The following is a 26,091-nucleotide window of genomic DNA, read 5'->3' as shown; positions in this document are numbered from 1 at the left end:
AACGTCGCATAATATGAGATTCAAATTACCACCATTTGATGGAAAGTCCTCTTGGTCCATATACCTTAAACAATTTGAAGCTATTGCGACCGCCAATCATTGGACCGAACAAGAAAAGGCTGTTTCCTTGACTGCTGCTTTGCGAGGTGATGCTGCAGATATATTAAGATCAATTCCTAAGGGTCAAGAAAAATGTTACCAGACTTTGTTCACTCGTCTAGAAAAACGCTATGGAGATGCCCATCTACAACAAGTATACAAAGCACAACTGAGAAATAGAAGTCAACGAGCAAGTGAGAATCTGCAAGAATTTGAAGCAGATGTGGCTCGTGTGGTGCGGTTGGCTTATCCGGAGGTGCCAGACAGCGTTTTAGAAGAAATTGCGACTGCAATTTCTAGTGAACTACAGAAAGCTTTACGACTAGCAAGACCGAAAGTTTTAGATGAAGCACTTGCTATTGCCTTGGAACACGAAGCAGCTAGCCAAGCTTCACGAAACAATCGAGTAATAACCGTGGAAAAAGGCGATAAGAGAAAAGATGAACGTTTGGTGGAAATGGTACGGAGGGTGATTCGTGACACGATGCCGAAGAGACGCATGAAGAGGGCTGGAAGAGTTGGTTCAAATACAGATGCTTCCTCGATACGGCCATGCAGTGAAAGTTGTAATCACCGGCTTAAAGTAGATGAACAGCTTTGCCCTGTAAAACGAATTACCGTCGTTAATGAGCAATGGCAGCCACAAAAGTTACAAGAACCCTAACAACACACAACATTCCAGGAATGTACTACCAAAGTTCTATCAATATTTGAATGTCCTGGACATTTAGGGAACATTCGGTGAACATCTGTTTAAATTATTCCTGGAATGTTACCATAAGACATTCTGTGAACATACTACCAATGTTCCTATATTTTAAGTTGCGAAATAATACATACGTGTAACAGATACAACATTACTTATAACATACCAGACAAACTAAGTGACACTTTAGGCCTACAGTGCAATAATATGTCAAATTTAAAGAGTTTCCCAAGTTCAATTAATACAATATTATAAACATACAAATGTAATAAAAATTATTGTTCGCGAATATTCAATTTGGAATGCGATTTTGTTAATAAAAAAAATACTTATAACTTATGCAAAACCCAAGAGAGGCATTTATATTTATTTCTTTTGCGTTCATTTTCAAATTCGCCGTGCATATATTTTTGTGCATGGCGCTTGAGAGGGCATCACGTGACTAAAAACGACCAACCAACGACCTCGCTTCGGCCATCTTGGCCACCTTGCTTTGCCGTGGGTGGATCGTTGTTATTTGTGCTTTTTAAGAATATTTTTTTAATTCGGATACTTTTATAATAGCTTTAATAGTATTATTAACATAGTGAATAAAATGGTGTCCTGTTTTTAACGCAGTTGGATTAGCAGAAACAAATAATGTAGATAAAAAAATCTGCAGGAATAACGTTTCAATTATGACAGAAGCTCCAAACAAATGACTGTGAATGAAAAGCCCTATTAAAAGGTTAGTATGCAAATATGTAAACGAAGGCATGCCCTGTATTTCAGAAAATAAATTAATACTATTAATACCCTAATAATACTATTCATAAAAAATCTTTTAAGTAACCTAGATAATATAACAAAGTGAATAAAAGGCATAAATCAGAAGAATTATTATTTTATTTTATAAGTTAATAATTATTGGTCATATCCATTTATTATTTTAATAATAATTGTGAATAAGCCACAAACTTCGCTTATTCCTAACTAAAATAGTAAATAGAGATAATAACAATAGGATTTGTAAAACTAAAGTAATTCTTTTTGCGTTTTTGCTAATGTATGCCTTTATAAATAGGATGGTAGACCACACACTATAATATGCAGTACCAACTAATGAATACACAGAATATTATAGTTGATTTGCTAAACTCAGTCTCAGTACTACTGAGTTTCAGACACAACCGGCTAGTGATTTTAGTAAATAATTTTGCCAATTTGGTAAAATTGGCAAAAAAAAATAATAACTAAATAGTTAATAATTACTGTAATTTTGGCAAAATTGGCCAAAAACAAAAAAAATTACCTACTAAAATCACTAGCCAGTTGTGTCAGAGTTTGGGGAACCGACTATACTAATAAACAATTTCTAAGCTGTTTTATAATATTTTGTGAGTCCATTAATCATATTTTTTATTTAAAACTAAAATTTGTTAATAATGCTTAGTAATGCATATATTTTGTATTTTTAGCTTTCCAGAAGATCCTGCGAAGAAGACATGAAGTATAGATCAGATTTGTTAATAGAGGAGTATGTTCAAAACACTTTTTAGAAAAAGATATTGACAGAACTTCACTTTCATCTGTTCGTTTAAGAGACTGTGCTGTTCCAATAGCTTATGTCACACAGGTATATGCATTTTTTTTCTTGGTTTTAACATCTTTAAACGCGAAATACGCAATAGCTTATCGAATTGATGCCATGTTATTTTTCTTTATTAAGGTCTTTGTTTATTATTGTGTATGTGTATTAACAACAGAAACATTTTTGGTTATTCTTTATTTTATTTTATATTTTGTCATCAAGTGTTCAGTCAATGTATGTAGTTTTCTTATGTACACCTTTATGGGTTTATACCTGGTGGATGTATATTTCAATAAATAAATAAATAAATAACCTAATTAATAATACAGTCTGTACAATATAGATACTGTTGTAATTCATTATCTACATCGGAGATCTAAGTTGACATTGTTGCCCAACTGCAAAAAATGTTTGAATTCATTTTAAGTCAAATATATCACATAATTATTGCGAAGTAGATTATACAACAAAACAGATTAATATTCAATGTAAATAAATAAAAACATCAGAAATAGAAAACAAGAATTAAGGTATAATCTTATGTTACAGTTATTAAGGTACCAAGGGTATTATAAGGATAATAACGCTTGAGGTCAATGGTGTTTTTAACAAGGGCCTGAGGGATATACGTTGACCGAAAGCGTTATTATTATAATACCTGTGGTGCCTTCAACGTTTAATGTCTGACTAAATTATTCTTTATATGCGAAAAATTTGAATGAATTTTGAATTGATTAGTTTTTAAATAAGTACATTTACCAGTAACAGTAGTAACATAATTGTGGTAACCATAGTTTTACTTAGGTTGATATTTGTCAACTTGACAGTATCTAAGTCGTTACTTAAATTTAATGCCCAAGGGCGTTATATCATACTTAACAGACTTCGAAATGTCATTATTTGTCAAATAATGTACCAGTAGGTCATTAAAGTAAATAATAAAAACAATAAATATAATGAATACTAAATACTTATTTGTTTGTGAAAAATCTATTTCTTTGTGGCTTTTTTGTAATTAACTATTCTAATGAGGAAATAAGCCACAATTTACTTGAAAAAATAATTTTATTAAGGTTTCTACTTCCACGTCGGATGTCGTTGTCAAAATACAAAATGTTCATTATTATTATTTTATTTATTAAATATTATTTATTTAAATATTATTTAATATTTATTTTTTTATTATTATTATTTATGCGTATTATTACCTGTAAATAATATTTCTTCTGATTGTTAATTGTAAAGGATAGAAAAATTACCTTTTATTTTATTTTCTTTTAGAATCAGCTGAGAGAAGTGGTCTACAAAAAACCAGAAAGGAAACGGAATATGTGGCTACGAAAAGCAAAAGAAAGGTTTACAAAGCAAATGTGACACATTTTTTTATAATATTTAGGAATGTCAGTAAATTACATTAAAAAATGTATGTAAAGATTTTTTGCAATAAAAATGTTTATATTTATCAAGGATGTATTATTTGGTATGGCCACATATCGTCAGTGATGTGACAATACCTCCTATCTGTTTTTTTCAAGAGATTTGTAAGATAGACTAAAAACTTGTTTCGGCCACCTCCTGTTTTCATATATTTTTTGACTTGTTTTGCAGTAAATTCAACTATCTATTTACTACAAAAAAGTCAGAATATGTACGTACGAAAACAGAAAGTGACCTTAAAAAATGTTTTTCGTCTCCTGCAAACCTCATGAAAAAACATAGGAGGTATTGTCACATTACTGACGATATATTTCAGTGAATGTCTAAAAAATATACTGTGAATGTTCAAAGAACGTTCGTAGACATTCATGGAATGTTCTAACAAGACATTCAGTCTAAAAATATACTGTGAATGTCCAAAGAACATTCATGGAATGTTCCAACAAGACATTCAGTCTAAAAAATAGACTGTGAATGTCCAAAGAACATTCGTAGACATTCATGGAATGTTCCAACAGAACATTCTAAGAATATTTAAAATGCTGACACAGCACTTTCCTGGGACTTTCCAGGGACATTCGTGTGCATTTGGGGACATTCCAGGAATGTTTTCAATGTACTGTGTGTACATTCTAGGAACATTCATGGAATGTTTTGTGTTATTAGGGAAGCCCAAGAAGACGATCCATGTATAAAAAGAGTATTGGATTGGATGCGTCGAGGTGAGAGACCTAGTTGGCAAAACATTAGTGCATGTAGTCCGGAAGTCAAGGCCTACTGGAGCCAATGGAATTGCCTGATACTAAAAGATGATCTTCTGTACAGAACCTTTGAGAACGATGATGGTACAGAATCTAAGCTTCAGTTGATTGTACCTAAAAGTAAAGTGTCAGAAGTATTGCGTCAGTTGCATGACGGTACATCAGGTGGACACTTTGGTATTACGAAGACTCTGCAAAAGGTTCGAGAACGGTTCTATTGGGTGAACTGTAAAGATGATGTAAGAAGATGGTGCCAGAAATGTGAACTGTGTGCATCCGGTAATGGTCCAGTTGGTAAAAAGAGAGCACCCATGAGACAGTACAATGTTGGCAGTCCTATGGAAAGAGTAGCAATCGACATTGCAGGTCCATTTCCAGAAACTGATGCTGGAAATAAATACATCCTGGTAGCCATGGATTATTTTACGAAATGGACCGAGGCCTATGCATTACCAAATCAAGAAGCTGCTACCGTTGCAGAGGTACTTGTTAAAGAATTCTTCAGCCGATTTGGTGTTCCCTTGGAGATCCACTCCGACCAAGGGCGAAACTTTGAGTCAGCTCTTTTCCAAAACGTTTGTAAATTGATTGGTGTCAATAAGACCAGAACAACACCCCTGCATCCTCAATCAGATGGGATGGTCGAGAGGATGAACCGAACGATGGGTAAACACTTGTCCAAAGTTGTATCTGAACATCAGCGAGATTGGGACCAACACATTCATTTATTCCTGATGGCCTACCGCTCGGCCGTAAATGAAACTACAGGTCAAACACCAACCTGCCTGATGTTGGGTCGTGAAGTTCGGTTGCCCTGCGACCTAGAGTTTGGCTGCGGACCTTCCGAGGAACATGTTGCAGGCGAAGACTACGTTGACCGCCTGAAATTACGAATGAACAACATTCATGAACTTGCCCGACAACACATCCAGATAGCCAGTGACAGAATGAAAGATCAATATGATTCTCGATGCAAGAATGAAAGCTTCGAAGTAGGTGATCTTGTCTGGCTTAATAATCCGCAACGTCGTCGAGGCTTATGTCCTAAACTGCAAAGACAATGGGAAGGTCCATATGAAGTTAAGAAGAAAATAAATGACGTAATATATAGAATTAAGAAGTTGCCAAACGGTAAACCAAAAGTTATTCACATAAATCGTCTTGCACCATATGCTGGCTCAAATGAAACAGAGGAAGCCCGAGTCCTCCAACAGGAGATGAAAGATGCACCACAGCCAAGTTTTAAGGAATTTATGTCAAATTACGCAGAAAGAAAGAGTGCTAGATTCGGCGTGACCACAGAAGTTCAGCAAGATCTGTTTGGTGTTCCAGAAAACGTCTCTCTAGCCCACTGTGTTGCACAAGACCTCGAGATAACTAAAGGAATCTCGTCCGTATTCAATAGAAAGTTCGGCCGCCTGGACGAGTTAAGGAATCAACAACCTAAAATTGGAAGAGTATTGCGATTGGAAGATGGTCCTCGATCTTTGCTGTATATAGTGACCAGGAAGTCTTATACGGACACGCCAAGCTACGAGAACATATGGCGTGCTCTAACTAATTTGAAGAAAATGGTCTGTAATTATGACATCAAAGATTTGGCTTTACCAAAAATTGGCCATGCAGTAGAAAATCTGGATTGGAAGATTGTGAGAAGCATGCTGGAAGTGATCTTCAGAGAAACTGGCGTACGGATTACTGTGTGTTGCATGAACCCGAAGATGTCATACCCTTCAAAGACAGTAGACTGTTACTTCTTTTCTAGGGGTGTATGCAGAGCTGGAGAATCCTGTAGATTCCGCCATCCTGGGCCATCTAGAGTTGCTGATCGGGACGCTCAGATCTTAAGAGGGGAGCAGTGTAACAAAATAATTATTGACCTACCCTCGTATACCAGCTCCCGTCTCCGCACAGACAGAACACTATCGATGTTTCGAGATACGCCGATGCAGCGCCGATGACGTGCAAGCGGTCACATGGACATAGCTGGAGATATATAGATATTTCTGGAATATCTGTATCGCATATATAAATAGGACATATTTGTAAATAGAGTTAGTCTTAAGCTAAAGTTTGTAAAGTAAACTTGTATAAATAAAAAATAAAGTCGTATATAAATTACGAACCGCTAGTTTTATTGTAATTAGAAGTAATTACAGTAAATAACCGCTACAGTATTGTCTCGCGCTCGTCCCTACAGGACTTTCAATGTGTGAGGCAAGGTGAAGAAACCATTTAAACGAGATATTATCTTCTGATAATAGTCCAAGTAACATATATAAAATTCAGCTTTTATACTTTAAGGAAAGTAATACAATATTTTACACACCTCTGCTACCTGTTACCTACTCAAGTAACCACGATCCAAAGTCCGTACTCGCTGATCGTTTTTATCTGTATTGGGGACATGCGCAGAGAAACTTTCCTCTTTTATTAAATATGGAATGCCTAGCGGTCACGGGCTCTTGCTCTATTACGACTTTGCTCCAAAATGAATCGTTAAAGTTCGCAAGGATGGTAGAAAAGAAATTATGTTTTCAGTAATTTTTAAATGTTTTTATTAATATTCTCGGCCTATTTAAGAGGAATGATAAGTCAAATATTATTATTGAAGTTATTACACAAATTTTTCTGAAAAAATCAGAATTCCACCTCAAAAGAGATCCGCTTCTGTCTAATGACCACACTTTCTTTTCCCATTATTAATACTTATTGGGATATTTCATGCCCAATTTCTACTGCGATTCGTTGATTGCAGTATATGACGTCTTCATCAGGAAAACCATGTGTGTTTAGAGTTCTGTACTGCACTTGATGAGCACATCTAGGCTGTTCGATGATGCATTCTCGCGATGAACAGTCAACATAGTGGTAACAATCTCGGTTAGAGAGAGGAACCTGATGGAGCAGTCTATGTTTAGCGTGATAAAATTCTTCTAACAAATTTCACAACTAAATGGTTTTTCTCCAGTATGCAATAAAGATGTTTGCTTAATTGTCCCATTTGCGTAAGCTCCTTGGAACAAACCTAACATTTGTACGGTTTTTCTTTGATGTGATTTCACTTGTGCACCTTTAGATGAGAATTTGTTGTGAGCTCCCGAGAGCAGATTTCACATTTCAACACTCTATTTCCGTTATGCGTGCGCATATGCACCCTTAAAGACGAACTTGACGAAAAGTGTATGGAGCAGTATTCACATATGTGAGTTTTTTGTTCCGTGTGAAATTGTACGTATTTTTCCAATAAACCCATCTGTCAGATTTTTTCTTTTATTAATACTTATTGGAATATTTCATGCCCAATTTCTACTGCGACTCGTTGAGTCTAGTACATGACGTCTTTATCAGGAAAACCATGTGTGTTTAGACTTCTGTACTTCACTTCATCAGCACATCTTAGGTTGTTCGACGACGCATTCTCGCGATGAACAGTCAACGCAGTGGTTACAATCTCGGTTAGGGAGGAGAACCTGATGGAGAAGATTTATCTTTGACGTGATTTTGCATATGTTTTTTTAAGGCTCTCTTCTCTCTAAAATTTTTCGAACAAATTTCACAACTGAATGTTTTTTCTCCAGTATGCATTAAAATATGTCTCTTCAATTCTGCAGAGTCTCGAAACTCCTTAAAACAAATCTCGCATTTAAAAGGTTTTTCTCCTGTATGGGTTCTCATATGCTTTTTCAACAGAGAATTAGTTGTAAATACCTTCGTACAAATTTCACAACCAAAGGGTTTATCATCAGTGTGATATTGCATATGAGTTTTCAAAGCACTTTTCTGTCTAAAATTCTTTGAACAAACTTCACAACTGAACGGTTTTTCTCCAGTATGCAATAAAGTATGTCTGCTTAATTGTCCCATTTGTGTAAACTCCTTGGAACAAACTTCACATTTGTACGGTTTTTCTCCTGTATGGGTTCTCATATGCTTTTTCAACAGAGAATTAGTTGTAAATACCTTCGTACAAATTTCACAACCAAAAGGTTTATCATCAGTGTGATTTTGCATATGAGTTTTCAAAGCACTTTTCTGTCTAAAATTCTTTGAACAAACTTCACAACTGAACGGTTTTTCTCCAGTATGCAATAAAGTATGTCTGCTTAATTGTCCCATTTGTGTAAACTCCTTGGAACAAACTTCACATTTGTACGGTTTTTCTCCTGTGTGATTTCGCATGTGCACCTTTAGATGAGAATTTGTTTTGAACTCTTTAGAGCAAATTTCACATTTTAACACTCTATTCCCGGTATGCGTGCGCATATGCACCCTTAAAGACGAACTTGACGAAAAGTGTTTGGAGCAATATTCACATACGTGAGGTTTTTGTTCGATGTGAAATCGTACATGTTTTTCCAATAAACTGATTGCTGAAAACTGTTTAAAACAAATTTCACATTTGAAAGGTTTGTCACTGCTGTGTAAACTAGTTTTGTGGCCTGCTACATGACTAGGTCGAGAAAACCGCCTGAAACAAATATCGCATTCGTAAGGTTTGGCTCCGGTATGACGATGTGTGTGCAGCCTTAACTTATATTTTGTTGGAAACCGCTTCGAGCATACTCCACATTCGAAATGTCTTTCTCCTGTGTGAGTCTGCATGTGGTTCTTTAAATTACTCTTGTGTCTAAACCAATTCAAACAAAATTTGCACTGGAATGGTTTTTCTCCGGTATGCAAAAGCATATGCATCTTTACACTACTTTTCGTTGTGAACTGTTTCAAACAAACTTCGCATTTCAGAGGATCTTCCTTGAATTTATTTAATGAACCATTTTGTAAATCTTCATATGAGGAACCTAAAACGATAAATATATATTCATTGTAATGCATGTATATGAATAGATTTTCATTATACAGGGTGTCCCGAAAAGATTGGTCATAAATTATACCACAGATTCTGGGGTCAAAAATAGGTTGATTGAACCTCACTTACCTATATACAATAGTGCACACAAAAAAAGTTACAGCCCTTTGAAGTTACAAAATGAAAATCGATTTTTTTTTCATATATCGAAAACTCCTAGAGGTTTTTTATTGAAAATGGACATGAGGAATTTTTATCACAGCAACATCTTAAAAAAAAATTATAGTGAAATTTGTGCACCCCATAAAAATTTTATGGGGGTTTTGTTCCCTTAAACCCCCCAAACTTTTATGTACGTTCCAATTAAATTATTATTGTGGCACCATTAGTTAAACACAATATTTTTAAAACTTTTTTGCCTCTTAGCACTTTTTTGATAAGCCAGTGTTTATCGAGAAATTTTGAATATTTGTCGAATTCACCACCTATATGTGTATGGTTCAGTATGATTATAGACACATGTTAATAATCTGAAAATTTATTTATAACTTAAATTTTTTGGTATATTTTGAAAAAGAAGCCACATCTCGATAAAAGTTGACTTATCAAAAAAAGACTAAGAGGCAAAAAAGTTTTAAAAGCACTGCGTTTAACTAATGGTACCACAATAATAGTTTAATTGGAACGTACACAAACATTTGGGGGGTTTAAAGGAACAATACCCCCATAAATTTTTTATGTAAATATAGTAAAAAAGAAGCCGCATCTCAATAAAAACTGGCTTTTCGAAAAAATACTAAGAGGCAAAAAAGTTTTAAAAACGTTGTGTTCAACTAATGGTACCACAATAATGAATTAATTGGAACGTACACAAAAGTTTGGGGGGGTTTAAGGGAACAAAATCCCCATAATTTTTTTATGGGGTGGACAAATTGCACTATAATTTTGTTTTTAAGGTGGTCCTGCCATAAGAATGATACATGCCCGTTTTCAATAAAAAATCTCTGAGAGTTTTCGATATATTGAAAAAAATCGATTTTCATTTTGTAACTTCAAAGGGCTGTAACTTTTTTTATGAGCACATTTGTACTAAGGTAAGTTAGGTTCAACCGAACTATTTTTGGCCCCAGAATGTGTGGTATAATTTATGACCATTCTTTTCGGGACACCCTGTATAAACAGAAAATTTTCAATTCAAATATTTTCAATGGTTAGGTAAAGAAAAGGGTCAATACTCACAATCTTATCCTTTTATTGATGTTAAAATATTGGATACTGATTTCGGGATTTATTATTTATGACCCATGATCAGGCCAGAATAAGAGGTTTAACTTGTTTGATGTTAAAACAATATCATAAGCTAAAAACATAAATATAGACAATTAATTACACATAAACAACAAACTAGCGTTAAAGTTAGAAAATAAATAATTAAGCAAACGGCTATAACGTTAGTGAATTATTAGGTGAGTGTTAGTTGACTATAATATATGGTATGCATTTGGACAGTTTTACGCTTGTATTATCACTGGTCTGATGAGAGCTGAGTCAAATATTAAATTATTTTGTATAAAAATGAATTTTTAAAGTACACATATCCGTGCAACCCTGAATACATTAAATAAATAAATTAAGTTAACCTAAGAGCATATGTAAGTAGAGATATATGCCGACGGATCAGAAGAGGGAGAAATACGGAAGAGAATAACGCAGGCAAACAGAGCTTATTTTGCCCTCTCCCATATATTTCGGTCTAAAAGTGTCCACCGAAATACAAAGATGAGAATCTATAAAACCTTAATTCGACCAATAACATGCTACGGCAGTGAAGCCTAGGTCCTGAAAGAAACATCCAAAAACAAACTCGACACATTCGAAAGGAAAGTACTTAGGAGAATACTAGGACATGTGAGGGAAAACGGAATCTTCAGAAGTCGATACAACAACGAGCTTTATCAACTTTATAAGGAAACGCCCCTGTCAGACTTCATTAGAATACAAAGATTGCAATGGGCCGGACATGTGATAAGAATGGGAGAGGATAGGCTACCAAAACGAGCACTGGATGCTAGAATGCAAGGAAAGAGACCGGTTGGGAAGCCACGAAAGCGCTGGGAAGACACAGTAAACAGCGACGCACAAGCCCTTTTAGGAGTCCGTGTATGGAGAAGAGCAGCCACAGACAGGCAAGGGTGGAGGCAAAAAATAAAGGAGGCCAAGGCTCAATTTGGGCTGTAGTGCCGTAGAAGAAGAAGAGCGTATGTAAGTACAAGCTTAATTTATTTATTTAATGTACTCAGGGTTGCACGGGAATGGGTGCTTTAAAAATTCATTTTTATATTAAAACAAAAACAATTTAATATTTGACTCGGCTCTCATCAGACCAGTGATAATACAAGCGTAAAGCTGTCCAAATACATACCATATAGAGTCAACTAACACTCACTTAATAGTTTACTAATGTTATAGCTGTTTGCTTAATTATTTATTTTCTAATTTTAATGCTAGTTTGTTGTTTATGTGTAATTGTCTAAATTTATGTTTTTAGCTTATGATATTGTTTTAACAACAAACAAGTTAAACCTCTTATTCTGACCTGATGATGGGATGGTAGCCAATTTTTTAACATCAATAAAAGGATAAGATCGTGAGTATTTACTCTTTTCTTAACCATTGCATTTATGAACTCACACTTGCAAACATTTCATCATTCAAATATTTTCATTCTGTCCTTATTGAATAAACAATTTATTGGTTTAAATCCTGACTCAAATATTGGTTTTGTAGAGCATGCATTTTTCTTTTCATGTGAAGAAATTCATTGTAAAAATAACGAAACAAGGAGGAAATGTTAAAAGGTTTCTTTAAGGAGCTTAAAATTATTCTTTTTGAGACGCACTTTTAATGATTATGAATTTCTTATATCTAGCGATTTCAAATTATCATCTTTTATATCTGATACAAACGATAGATTGACTAGTGAACAAGAGGAACAACTTCTTAGATGGGAAAGAAAAATATATGGACCTATAGAGGAGAATGGCCTATAGGAATGAACCATGAAATAAACGGACTGTTTACAGACCGACTACCATAAAAGAAATACGAAGTAAGCGATTGAGTTGGTTGGGACACGTAGAAAGGATGGATGATAAGAGAAATACAAAAAAGTGTCCAGTGTGCAGTCTCAAGTGCTTTTTTAAATTTCCTGACTCAATAAATTGCTTAAAACAAATTTCACACTTGTAAGGCTTCTCGCCAGTGTGCACTCTTGAGTGATTTTTCAAGTCATATGCTTGATTAAATTGTTTAAAACAAATTTCACACTTATAAGGATTTTCTCCAGTGTGCAGTTTCGAGTGCCTTTTTAAATTTGCTGACATTTTAAACTGCCTTAAACAAATTTCACACTTGTGAGGCTTTTCTCCAGTGTGCACGCCCACGTCTTTTTAAAACTCCCGCTTCACTAAATTGCTTAAAACTAATTGCAAATTACGTTTGTAAGCAAACTTTTTTAAACAAATTTCGCACTTATATGGTTTCTTCCCATTGTGCACTCTCATATGTTGTTTCATTTTAGGTATTTCAGCAAACTGCTTTAAACAAGTTTCACACTTATATGCTTTTACTCCGGTGTGTGTTCTTATTAGATGTCTCAAATGTTGTGCTGTGGTAAACTGTTTAAAGCAAATTTCGCACTTGTATGGCTTTTCTCTAGTGTGTACTCTCATATGTTGTTTCAATTTACCTGTTTCACTAAATTGCTTAAAACAAATTTCACACTTTTAAGGCCTTTCATCAGTGTGCAGTCTCAAGTGCTTTTTTAAATTTCCTGGCTTAGTAAATTGCTTAAGACAAATTTCACACTTGTAAGGCTTCCCGCCAGTGTGCACTCTTGTGTGATTTTTCAAATCATATGCTTAATTAAATCGCTTAAGAGAAATTTCACACTTGTAAGGCCTTTCTCCAGGGTGCAGTCTCAAGTGCTTTTTTAAAATTCCTGACTCAATAAACTGCTTAAAACAAACTTCACACTTACAAGGCTTTTCTCCAGTGTGCAGTTTCGGGTGTCTTTTTAAACTTGCTAACATTTTAAACTGGTTAAAACAAATTTCACAGATGTGAGGCTTTTATCCAGTGTGCAATCTCATATGTCTTTTCAAATCTCCCGCTTCACTAAATTGCTTAAAACAAATTTCACACTTATAAGGCTTTTCGCCAGTATGCAGTTTCGAGTGTCTTTTTAAACTTGCTGACATTTTAAACTGCTTAAAACAAATTTCGCACTTGTATGGCGTGTCCTCAGTGTGCACTCTCATATGTTGCTTCATATTAGATACTTCAGCAAATTGCTTCAAACAAATTTCACACATGTAAGGCTTTTCACCAGTATGTATTTTAAATGAAGTTTCAATGTTGCTGCTGTAGTTAACTGCTTAAAACACATTTCAGATTTGTAGAGTTTTTCTTCAATTCGATCTTTCGTATGTTTCTCTAAATTAACTTTGTGAGTGAAATCTTTACCACAAACAGAATTTTTGAAGTGAAAACTTCTTTAGGGACGTTGTGTGATTTTTGGATAGGGGAAAAAGCATTGAATTCGCGACCGTCATCTTTAGGGACGTTGTGCGATTTTTTGATAGGGGAAAAAGCATTGAATTAGCGACCGTCATCGCTTATGCTGTATATTATGTGTATGTATATATAAATTGTGCAGAGGTATTTAAATTTAAAATAAATGTAAAACTCATTTTAGGATGGGGAAAAGGATTGATTTCGCGACCATCGTCGCGACCGTCACCGCTTCGGCGAAATAAATTTTGTACATATATAGTAGGTATATTATGTGTATGTATTTATAAACTGTGCAGAGGTATTTAAATTTAAAATAAAGTAAAACCTATTTTAGGATGGGGAAAAAGGATTTATTTCGCGACCGTCATCGCTTCGATGAAATAAATTTTGTACGTATATTATTATAATGTACGTATAATAATACTAATATTATTGAAGTGAAAACTTCTTAGGGACGTTGTGCACTATTTAGATGGGGAAAAAGTATTGAATTACCGACCGCCATCACTTCGGCGAAATATGAAGTGAAAAGTTCTTTAGAGACGTTGTGCACTATTTAGATGGGGAAAAGTATTGAATTACCGACCGTCATCGCTTCGGCGAAATAAAATTTTGAAGTGAAAAGTTCTTTAGAGACGTTGTATACTTTTTAGATGGGGAAAAAGTATAAATTAGCGACCGTCATTGGTTTGACGAAATAAATTTTTGAAGTGAAAACTTTTTTAGGGACGTTGTGCACTTTTTAGATTGGGAAAAGTGTTGAATTAGCGACCGCCATTGCTTCTGCGAAATAAATTTTTGAAGTGAAAACTTCTGTAGAAACGTTGTGTCCTTTTTAGATGGGGAAAAAGTATTGAATTAGCGACCGTCATTGCTTCGACGAAATAAATTTTTGAAGTGAAAACTTCTTTAGGGACGTTGTGTACTTTTTAGATGGGGAAAAATTATTGAATTAGTGACCGTCATTGCTTCGACGAAATAATGTTTTGAAGTGAAAACTTCTTTAGGGACGTTTTACCCTTTTTAGATGAGGAAAAAGTATTGAATTAGCGACCGTCATTGCTTCGACGAAATACATTTTTGAAGTGAACACTTCTTTAAGGACGTTGTGCACTTTTTAGATGGGGAAAAAGTATTGAATTACAGACCGTCATCGCTTCGGCGAAATAAATTTTTGAAGTGAAAAGTTCTTTAGAGACGTTGTGTACTTTTTAGATGGGGAAAAAGTATTAAATTAGCGACCGTTATTGGTTCGACGAAATAAATTTTTGAAGTGAAAACTTTTTTAGGGACGTTGTGCACTTTTTAGATGGGGAAAAAGTGTTGAATTAGCGACCGTCATCGCTTCGGCGAATTAAATTTTTCCCCATCTAAAAAGTGTTGAATTAGCGACCGTCATCGCTTCGGCGAATTAAATTTTTGAAGTGAAAACTTCTTGAGGGTCGTTGTGCACTTTTTGGATGGGGAAGAAGTATTGAATTAGCGACCGTTATTGCTTCGACGAAATAAATTTTTTAAGTGAAAACTTCTTTAGGGACGTTGTGCACTTATTAGATTGGGAAAAAGTATTAAATTAGCTCCCGTCATTGTTTAACGAAATAAATTTTTAAAGTGAAAACTTCTTTAAGGACGTTGTGCACTTTTTAGATAGGAAAAAAGTATTGAGTTTGCGACCGTCATCACTTTGCCGAACTAAATTTCGTACGTATATATATCGCACACCTAGTTCAATTGTGCCACAACTGCAAAAAATTCGAATTTTGGGATAAGGCTGTAAAATATTTCCTATATAATGGCCCATCTAATGCAATACAGCCTGAACTAAAATATTGTTTTGGATAAGTATAAAGTAAGTTACTTCGGTATTTCACTGTAGGGTTTTTGGAGGTTTTGAAAATGCAATACGGCCATAACTGGGAGATGTGGCGATAATATACACTGCCACAATACAACCTATGTAAATCAATACGTTCAATACGGCCACAACTGCAAAAATCAATTGATTTTTTCATTATATTGCCGCCGTATCTCCTAAGTATTGTTTTATAAATGACTTTCTTCACAATGCAATATCGCCGTAACTATCAAAACAATAATAACGTTTTATTTTTAATAAATTGTAATAAGATCCAGCCAATAAGTGTATAATTTACTACCTAAATTGTAATTTTGAAGCCAGTCACTCTCAAAATAAATTATTTACAGGGCATAACGCATTTACTACACAACGTTTTGCTCATTTCTCGAGAATATTGTGTTTTGCACTTGTGGCACTATTGAACTAGGTGTGCGATATATTATGTGTATCTACACATAAATTGCGTAGAACGTACGCAACGCGTATATAATATAGGTATAGCACTTCTTTTTGGATTGGGAAAAGCATTGAGCTCGTAATTTATATACTATAAGAAGTTTTCACTTCTGTCGGCACTCCCATTAATGCCGGCTTTAATTTTTTTTATTATTGTTTCTTCAGAGTTTACTTATTTTTTGTTTTTTATTACATGATTCCTCAGGAATACTTTTCATAACTTCGATTTTCAGTAATATCATCTAGGAAAGCTCTAAAATAAAAACCCAGCTATAAAACTTTGAAAACAACATGATAAAACAGTAACAAAAATTTTGAGCTAATGGGTGTAGACACCGACCGAATGTGATGTGTTTAGCCGAAGTTCGGCCTGTAGGTTACGTTCGGTCGAAACCGATAAAAATATATTAAATGATAAAAATTTAAATCATGTGAATTATATTTTTATTATCTGACAGGTGATATAATACGAGAATTAAGATAAAAAGTCAAACATTTATGCATTCTTTGGTAATAGAAGCAATAACAAAAATAAATAACATTAAAATACACTAAAATTAGTAAAGTATGAGATTTCTGATTATTTGGTAGCTAATATCCGAAATAAAACATCCTAATATTATAAGTAAGAAAAAGACGCTTGTCACGAGTTTTCTCCTAAAAAATTAGCTCTTCTATCAGCGTAAAGTTGCTCAGCAGAGTTAAATATCGTTCATTAAGCCTAGCCTAGTATCTCGAGATTATAGGGGAATTGCAACTGCATGTGGTTTTGGCGGCGAACTCGTTTTATATTTCATCGTTTCATCCCACCTTCGACTTCGTTTTGGCCGAAGGTTTAAATATTGGCCGAAGGTGGCCGAAGCCGATATCTATTAATCGGTCGGTCTCTAAATGGGTGTAGTCATGGTGTAGTAATAAACAAAACTAAAACATAATGAGATACGAGCTACTGACATTAAAGTGTAGGATAGGCTTTTAAGAAAAAGAAGAATCCAATAACATAGCTTATTATCTTATCACAACAATCCTGCACACTTACATCTCGGGACAATTAGTACGGACGACTACAAGCGTTTATAGCCCACGCCAGTCAATGTTAGAAGTGCTGTCGTGCTTATGACTAAATATATACGAAGTTGAGGTTTTGAATATTTCAATGTCTGGGACGAAAACTAACAAATATTCAGAAATTTCGGCAAATCCAATTAGCTTGTGCAAAATAGTTTGGGATTGAACATTTTGAGCTATTTTGGACAACCTTAAAATTTAACAATGTTTAACTTCTGAATATTGTGAATGAATGGAGTATTATTAATTTATAAATATACTTTTACAATTGAAGGGATTAGAAGCAAAACCGTCTAAGTGCAATTTTCACGAAAACGACTTTAGTGCTGTTTCACGTCATGTTCAAAATTAAAAGAATTGTTATGTGAATAGTGTAAACAATACTTCACAACATGGTACTCAAATATTTGTTTATGTCTATTACATCCCGCCGTTGATCCCAAAAGTACGCATTCTCATAGTAATAGAACAAATCAGTTGAATTCCGTACATCACTTCAAGTACACTTATTCAAGTATTCAATATTCAAGTGCTATTTTTTTTTCTAACGTAACAAATCTATCTGATAAACAAACATTAAAAAAAAGTTTGTATGATGAACGAAGGAAATTTCTTCGTTTTGAAACTTTGGAAGGGTGGCAATTATTTGTACACTTTTATACCCGGGCTAAATTTTATATATGTCATAGCTGCACCTTTTCCATTAATAATAAGACTTATTAAAACCTGCACACGCTTGCACATCATATTTTTTTAGTAATAGCGTCCAAGGGTACGTATTTTTGTTGTAATAGAATAAATCAGTTGAGTTCCGTACATCATTTCAATCACACGAAATTAAAGTTTTCCTTAATTTATTCAGATTAATTGTTAAAGATGGATAATTTTTATGCTAATTTTTTCTAATTTAATAAAATCTATCTGATAAACAAACAATATTAAAAAAAGTTTGTATGATGAATGAAGGAAATTTTCTTCGTTTTGAAACTTTCAAATGATGGCAATGACTTGTACCCTTTTGTACCAGGGCTAAATTTGCTATATGTAATATCTGCACCTTTTCCATTAATAATAAAACTTATTATAACCAACACACTTGAGCACAACAGTTTTTTTTAGAGATTTGAAAATTTCTGTCTTGAATGCAGAGAACTTTGTCATAGCCATAAGAGCCATTTCATGGTACTGAAAGCCACTGTACATAAAATACTTATACATAGTATGAAAGTAATCAAATCAGCATTAGTTCCACTTGGACCGCTTTCAAAAGAAGCTCATGAAGTAAGGAACAAAGATTGCCGCAAGTTCCGGGAGCAATACACCAGAAACTGTTCACGTATTGCCACGACTAAAGACTTACTTTCACTGTTGATCATAACATCTGATCCACTGATAAACAGCCTCAGAGAAATTCTAAAAAAGCTGGTCAATTGTACCCAGAGGTTTTAAAGTTGATTATAGCTCCTACAGTAGTCTCAACCTCTGCCAAGTCTACTTCACAATCATACGAATATTTATTTATTGTATTTATAATGTATTATTTGTATTTCTAATGTATTAAATATAGAAAAACTTTTGTTTTTAATTCTTTTATTTATTTTCTAGGCTTCTAGACTTCTTTGATTCAATTTTTTACTAATACAAATGATTTATTTTATTATCAAATTAGGTCTATTATTGCTCGATACAAATGTAAATACGATGAAAAATAATTTTGTCCACCTAGCTAGTTCTAATCGAAAGGAAGATCGGCTCAGCAAATTGGCAACGGTTGGCGGTGAACAGAAACGACTGGCGAAATATACTGGGGAAACTAGGCTAAACTAGACTTGTAGCACCAGCGATGATGATGACGAATGTTTTTCTCTAGTGTGAACTTTAGTATGTACAGCCAAATTGCTTTTGTAAGGAAACTGCTTAAAACAAATTTCGCACTTGTATGGTTTCTTCCCATTGTGCACTCTCATATGTTGTTTCATTTTAGATAATTCAGCAAACTGCTTTAAACAAATTTCACACTTATGTGGTTTTACTCCTGTGTGTGTTCTTATATGAAGTGTCAAATGTTGTGCTGTGGTAAACTGCTTAACACACATTTCACATTTGTAACGCTTTTCTCCAATATGTGTTTCCCTATGTATTTTCAACTTACATGCTTCAAAAAACTGTTTAAAACAAATTTCGCACTTGTATGGCTTTTCTCCAGTGTGCACTCTCATGTGTAGTTTCAAGTTACCTGATTCACTAAATTGCTTAAAACAAATTTCACACTTGTAAGGCCTTTCTCCAGTGTGCAGTCTCAAGTGCTTTTTTAAACTTCCTGACTCAATAAATTGCTTAAAACAAATTTCACACTTGTAAGGCGTCTCGCCAGTGTGCACTCTTGAGTGATTTTTCAAATCATATGCTTGATTAAATTGCTTAAGACAAATTTCACATTTGTAAGGCCTTTCTCCAGAGTGCAGTCTTAAGTGCCTTTTTAAAGTTCCTGACTCGATAAAATGCTTAAAACAAATTTCACACTTATAAGGCTTTTCTCCAGTGTGCAGTTTCGAGTGTCTTTTTAAACTTGCTGACATTTTAAACTGCTTCAAACACATTTCGCACTTGTATGGCGTCTCCCCAGTGTGCACTCTCATATGTTGCTTCATATTAGATACTTCAGCAAATTGCTTCAAACAAATTTCACACATGTAAGGCTTTTCACCAGTATGCACTCTTAAATGAAGTTTCAATTTTGCTCCTGTAGTAAACAGCTTAAAACACGTTTCACATTTGTAGCGTTTTTCTCCAATCCGATCTTTCGTATGTTTCTTTAAATTATTTTTGTGAGTGAAATATTTAGCACAAACAGGATTTTTTATTGTTGTTTCTTCAAAGTTCACACTTATTTCTTGTTTTTTATTACATGATTCCTCAGGAATCCTTTTCACAACTTCCATCTTCAGTAATTTCATCTGGGAAAGCTCTAAAATAAAAATCCAACTATAAAACTTTGTATGAAAACAGCATGATAAAACAGTAACAAAAATTTTGAGCTAATGGGTGTAGAGACCGACCGAATGTGACTTTTTGGCCGAACTTTGGCTTGTAGGTTACCTTCGGCCGAAACCGAAGGTGACTGAAAATATACTCAAGGACAAAAATATTGCAAATGCATGTGGAATAAAATTTGTTGTGCTGCTGTCCTTAGCCCCCCCTCCCCCCTGTATCATAGGAATAGGATTTCTTTTCCGAATGCGATGTTTTAAAGTATCATATAATCTGATCTATTCTGCGTTTCGCAGTCACTTTGCAGTGAGAGCAGCATATCCCCATATAAAGCTTATGAAACATTGCAGCTCAGTGTTGCCGGTTTTAAGTAGACGAACTTAAAGTCCGTCTAAATAGAATATTCCGGAAGTGCAAAACATCTTAATTTGAAAATCTGTGGGTTTTATTATTTTTAACTAATTCATAGATACGTACTATGAAAGATATTTATAAGATATTAACGCTAATGTTTACTTCTTAGACAGAAAAATATCAATTGTTTAAAATATATCTCTTGGCATCACTGTTCTTCGTAAGAGTCTATACTAAAAGGTGACCGTGAAATGGAGGATAGACCAGTATCTATATGCTGGCCAGTATCTATAATTTTTAAATTTAATCTTATCATGGTAAGTACTCACCAAGCTAACGGTATAAATACGTGCATTAGGGGTCATCCATAAACGTCGTTGAGAAGAGGGAGGGGGGGCAGTGCCGGTTTATCCACTGGGCTCTTGGGGCGGGCGCCCAGAGGCCCGGGCCCCGTTTCTTTTAATTATAAAAAAATAAAGTCGCTAAATAATTTACATATTCTCTGAAAAAAATCTCATTCGCAGATACGCCAATACACTGCAAACGCCTTTGTTATATTGTTAAATCACTTTACGCCTATACACAGTGCCACAGCCTAGCCCCACAGGGGCCCCGTGTCAGTGTTTGTGGCGGGGCCCTTTTCCAAAAACTACAGAAAGTTGTCAGATTTCGCTATGTCATTGATTAAAAACTACCCAGGTAGTGGGTAGAAACTGTGTAGGTTATTAATCAATGTCCATGTCTCGAATTGTATCCAAAATAATCGCACAAACGGAGTTATTTTAGTTTCTAATATTCTTTTTTGAATTGTGGGGCTTAAATAATAATTTATCTAACTGTTCGGCTTTAAAATAAGTTCTTTTAAAATAGGAACAAAAGAAGTCCTTTTAAAATAGTTAAATGAAAGACAAAAATAGATATACATAAATCTAATTTATAGATAAAGAATAGATTATTCTCGAAAATGCCAATACCCAAACAATAGGTACACAATCTTTCAAACATTTAAAAGTAAAGCAATTACAAAAATTGCAATTTGGCATTATACAGTGGCCTCTAAGACTAGCACCCCACTTACGATTTGAGGTCGCAGCGACAAAAAAATCGCTGTCGCAGAAAATCTAAAGTCTAGAAAATTAGTCGCTGTTTTCAGAATCGCGAAATGAATGCTACAAGGATGTAACATCAGCTTTTAGATGTTTTTTAATCTAGAGATAAAGAAGAAGTCAAGACGTAAATTATTTTATCTATGCGAGAAACATAAAAACGATGTTGATGAAACCAAAGAGAACTTGCATAATGAAATTACCCATTTTGTAACGTGATGACAAAATTTGAATAAACATCATACAATTTATAAAAATTTTGATTCTTTCAGGATTTAAAAGCAACTTTTCCCAATATTTTAACTTTACTACAAATTTATTTGACGATACCAATTTCTAATGCGTCAGGTGAGCGGTCTTTTTCGGCTTTAAAAAGAATAAAAACATATTTAAGGTCAAATTTGGGTCAAGAAAACCTAGACGCATTATCACTATTGTATATAGAGAATGAAGAACTCGAGAAACTGAATTGTGATAATATTATATAATATGGCAGTTTGCGAATGCCAAGTCAAGAAAAAAAGTAATCAAATTTTTGTCTATATGTTTTTTTATAATGTTTTATTGCTTGTCATGTGTTGTTTTGTGGAACTTTCTGTTTTTTAATTATATTTTTGTAAATGTATTTTTGGATTATTTTTTACGTTTGCTATTCTTCTTGCTTGTTTAAAAAATATTTTATGGATTTTACAATAAACCTTTATAGTTAATGCATGTGTTTTCTTGTTAAAAAACTGACAACGAATAGCAATGGAGAGGGCCCCTAAACCTCCAGCGCCCAGGGCCCGAAGTTAGGTTAAACCTCCAGGGGGAGGGGGGGTATGAGTGCCCATTCGACGTCGTTTAATATATTGGTATATTTAAATTTGTCGCTATTCTGTCTATAAAAATAGTTTACTAGCTTCTACTAGCATTAAAGTATCAGATATTCATATAAAAACGTATAGTTTTTGATATGAAATTGAAAATAAAACAAAACGTTTACGAATAAAATATTCCTTTGTTAAAATTAAAAAGAATTATCGCATACTTTCGTTTTTATCAGTCACGGCGTTAAAATAATATTAGGTAGCACTTTTCTACAGGACAACAAACAATAAGACATTGTTCTTTGGGTTTAAACAATCGCTTCTATATACAGAACAACGTCTGGAAGCAAAAAATATTAAATTGTTAGTTCATTTATGTGCTACATACTATTTATACTTTAGAAGAAATGGCATCGAAATCAAAACAAAATACATATAAAGATTTATATGATACAGTTAAGAAAACATACCCAAAATCTTGGTCCAATGCTATTTAAATGCATTCATTTTTTTTTAATACTAAGAAAACTAATAAAGATTTTTGAAAAATTTAAACGCAGATTGAAAGACTGCATTATTGCCGAGGGCCAAAAGTTCCTGAAAACATCTATGTTTATTTTAATAAGTTACAGGGGTGAAAAAAAAGAGAAAACATTTTGTCTGATTTTTCATTTCAAATATTTCATTCAAAAGAAACCTTTTGTTTATTCTAAGGGGCTTTCAACCCTCGGTAATAATGTAATCTTTTATTCTGCGTTTAAATTTTTCAAATATAATATAAATAATATTGATTTTTTTAAATCAATGAAAGGGGGGTCGTGAGTTGCAACGACGACGTCGACATGGGGGGGGTCGTCTCTAAACGACGAATTACGACGGAAGGGGGGAGGGTATTAAAAAGTTCAAATTTTTTACGACGTAGTTTATGGATGCTCCCTTAGCAGCAATATGTCAGATCCAATATGGCTTTCAAATACATAATATCAGTTGGCATTCGCCTAATCACCTCTACGTGTTCGGTATGTCATTTCAAAGCAATACCGCTTTGTAGCACTATGCCACCACCACCAAAACTAACGTTCTATGAGGTTACAACTGACATACTGTCGGCCAACTCTTCTGTAGACGAAGTTTGGCAAATATTTCTGCCATATGGTGAACGGTATGCCAGATGTAACCTCATACAGAGTGTTAATTTTTGTGGTGACGGCATAGTGCTATGGAGTGGTATTTCTTGGAAAGGAGAGACCGAACTTGTGGAGGTGATTGGGTGAATGACAGTCGATACGTACATTAAAAACATTTTAGAATATCATGTTTTGCCATTTGCCAGCATTATTGGATAACGAATTCGTGTTAATGCACCATGACGCAGGTCTTCATGTCGGTGGAATAGTAAATACTTAAAATCAATGGGAAAAACCCAATAGTTGGCTGTATACCATAGTTTAAAAAACTCATACAGAAGTAAAAACTTCAACTTGTATTCTGGTATAAAATCGTTTATTTAAAAACTTTCTAAAAAGTCATCCAAATGGATTGCAAAACGTTTTCGTTCTAATTCAGAACATCTTCAGTGCATTCTACAGAGTAGTTTGAAACTAGCACACCATTCAAAGTGGTAACCCCATAATATATGGTTTAAATCGTGACCCGTCAAAATAGCCCAGTCAAAACAGCCCCGTCAAAAAAGCCCCGTCAAAATAGCCCGAACACAAAATAGCCTCGACAAAATAGCCCGCCAACAAAATAGCCCCGACAAAATAGATTGCACACAAAATAGCCCCGGTCAAAACAGCCCCGGCTAAAATAGCCCCGGCTAAAAGAGTCTCGTATAAACAATTACATAATTATTTATACAAGGTGTCCAAAAACTTTTTTTTATTTAAATTATTTGACAAAAAAGAAGAATGTATTTAATTTATTTAATTTAAAATGCATTTTACTGTTGCCCGAAAACAGAAAAAAATGTTTATATCATAAATAAACATTAATTTTCGCTTAACTTAAATGTTCAAACTTCCAAGAGGCAGGGAAGACAGGACTCGAGTTCTCTGAAAAGACCATGTGGTTAAGATAAACATCTGAACAGAGGGTAATTACCATTTCCAAAAAAATGTATTATTAAGGAATTATTTCATGATGAATTCTGAAGGGAGCTTTTTTGTCGGGGCTATTTTGTGGCGGGCTATTATTCCGCGGCTATTTTGTCTGCAGGCTATTTTGTCGGAGCTATTTTGTGTGCGGGATATTATGTCGGGGCTATTTTGTCGGAGCTTTTTTGACGGGGCTATTTTGACGGGGTACCGGTTTAAATATATATGGTTTAAATATGTTATTTTCACAAAACATGGTGACTACAAGTCGATGTTATTAGATATAATAGAACACATGCTCAAAGGGCAACATGGTTCCCTGCTCGAAAATGCTAGGTACTTGCCAGTACAATGGGCACAGACCAACGCTGTACTGCACTTCGTTGGTCTGTGCCCATTGTACTGGCAAGTACCTAGCATTTTCGAGCAGGGAACCATGTTGCCCTTTGAGCATGTGTTCTATTATATCTAATAACATCGACTTGTAGTCACCATGTTTTGTTAAACTATCATATTTAAACCATATACTATGGGGTTACCGCTTTGAATGGTGTGCTAGTTTCAAACTACTCTGCAGAATGCACTGAAGATGTTCTGAATAAGAACGAAAACGTTTTGCAATCCATTTGGATGACTTTTTAGATAGTTTTTTAAATAAACGATTTTATACCAGCATACAAGTTGAAGTTTTAACTTCTGTATGAGTTTAGTAAATACTTACCTTGATGATATTCAATTTAAAAATTATATTGACCACCATATCCTCCTCTATCTTTTCTCCTTCGTAAGGATGTAGTGGCGTCATGTAAGTCATTTGACTATTTTTGTCCAATTCTCTCTCTCCTGCGCGTGCTGTTTTGCTTCGGAGAATGAGTAACCAGTCATGTCCTTTGTTTGGTCCGACCATCGTAATGGAGATCTTCCTCTGGAAATTTCTGCCATCTACGTTGCCTTCAACTATCATTCGTTCCATGTCTTCTCTTCTTCTTCTAGTTATATGTCCAAAATATCTCAGTATATTGTGGTTGATAGTTGTGGTGAGTCTAGTTTTTATGTTATATAAGTTCGGCTAATATTGAATTATTTGAGCGATGTGCGGTCCATGGTATGCGCAACGTTCTCCGGTAGACCCACATTTCAAATGCCATTATACGTTTTGAATCTGCAATCTGCTTTTTTGATGGTCCAAGTCTCTGAAGCGTAGGTGGCGATTGGGACCGTGCAAGTTCGGAAAAGCGACACCTGGTTTCTACGCTCAGCAACATTTTTCCCACTTTTAATTGTATTGGCCAATTAGATTAGTCCTGGTTGCTGGATAATTGTCAAGACCATAGCCCAAAAAAATTGTAAGAAGAAAAATTAAAATTGAGGTTATGTTATTAAAAGGTAAACAAT

General features: G+C 34.4%; 2 protein-coding genes and 1 long non-coding RNA gene across 4 annotated transcripts in view; 1 reads left to right on the top strand and 2 right to left on the bottom strand.

Annotated features, from left to right (window-relative positions):
* LOC126886516 (uncharacterized) overlaps window positions 1–26,091 on the bottom strand; it is a 129,481-nt gene that overhangs the window by 26,543 nt on the left and 76,847 nt on the right. The gene's annotated exons all lie outside the window — the stretch shown is intronic.
* Window positions 1,150–3,837, top strand: LOC126886539 (uncharacterized). Its single transcript, XR_007698672.1, has 3 exons — window positions 1,150–1,532; window positions 2,263–2,420; window positions 3,657–3,837. It is a non-coding gene; the product is annotated as an uncharacterized LOC126886539 (long non-coding RNA).
* LOC126886502 (zinc finger protein 664-like) overlaps window positions 7,582–26,091 on the bottom strand; it is a 47,930-nt gene continuing 29,420 nt past the window's right edge. The window contains exon 2 of one of the 2 annotated variants that reach the window (XM_050653459.1): window positions 7,582–9,375. In XM_050653459.1, the coding sequence (XP_050509416.1) occupies window positions 8,033–9,375 (1,343 nt within the window). In that variant the 3' untranslated portion in view covers window positions 7,582–8,032. Of the gene's footprint in view, window positions 9,376–16,699; window positions 20,309–26,091 lie in introns of those variants that run through there. The other variant, XM_050653460.1, reaches the window with a different exon arrangement.

The sequence above is a fragment of the Diabrotica virgifera genome, chromosome 6, assembly GCF_917563875.1.
Source record: "Diabrotica virgifera virgifera chromosome 6, PGI_DIABVI_V3a".
Classification (NCBI taxonomy): domain Eukaryota; kingdom Metazoa; phylum Arthropoda; class Insecta; order Coleoptera; family Chrysomelidae; genus Diabrotica; species Diabrotica virgifera.
This window is presented reverse-complemented; position numbering and strand designations above follow the sequence as displayed.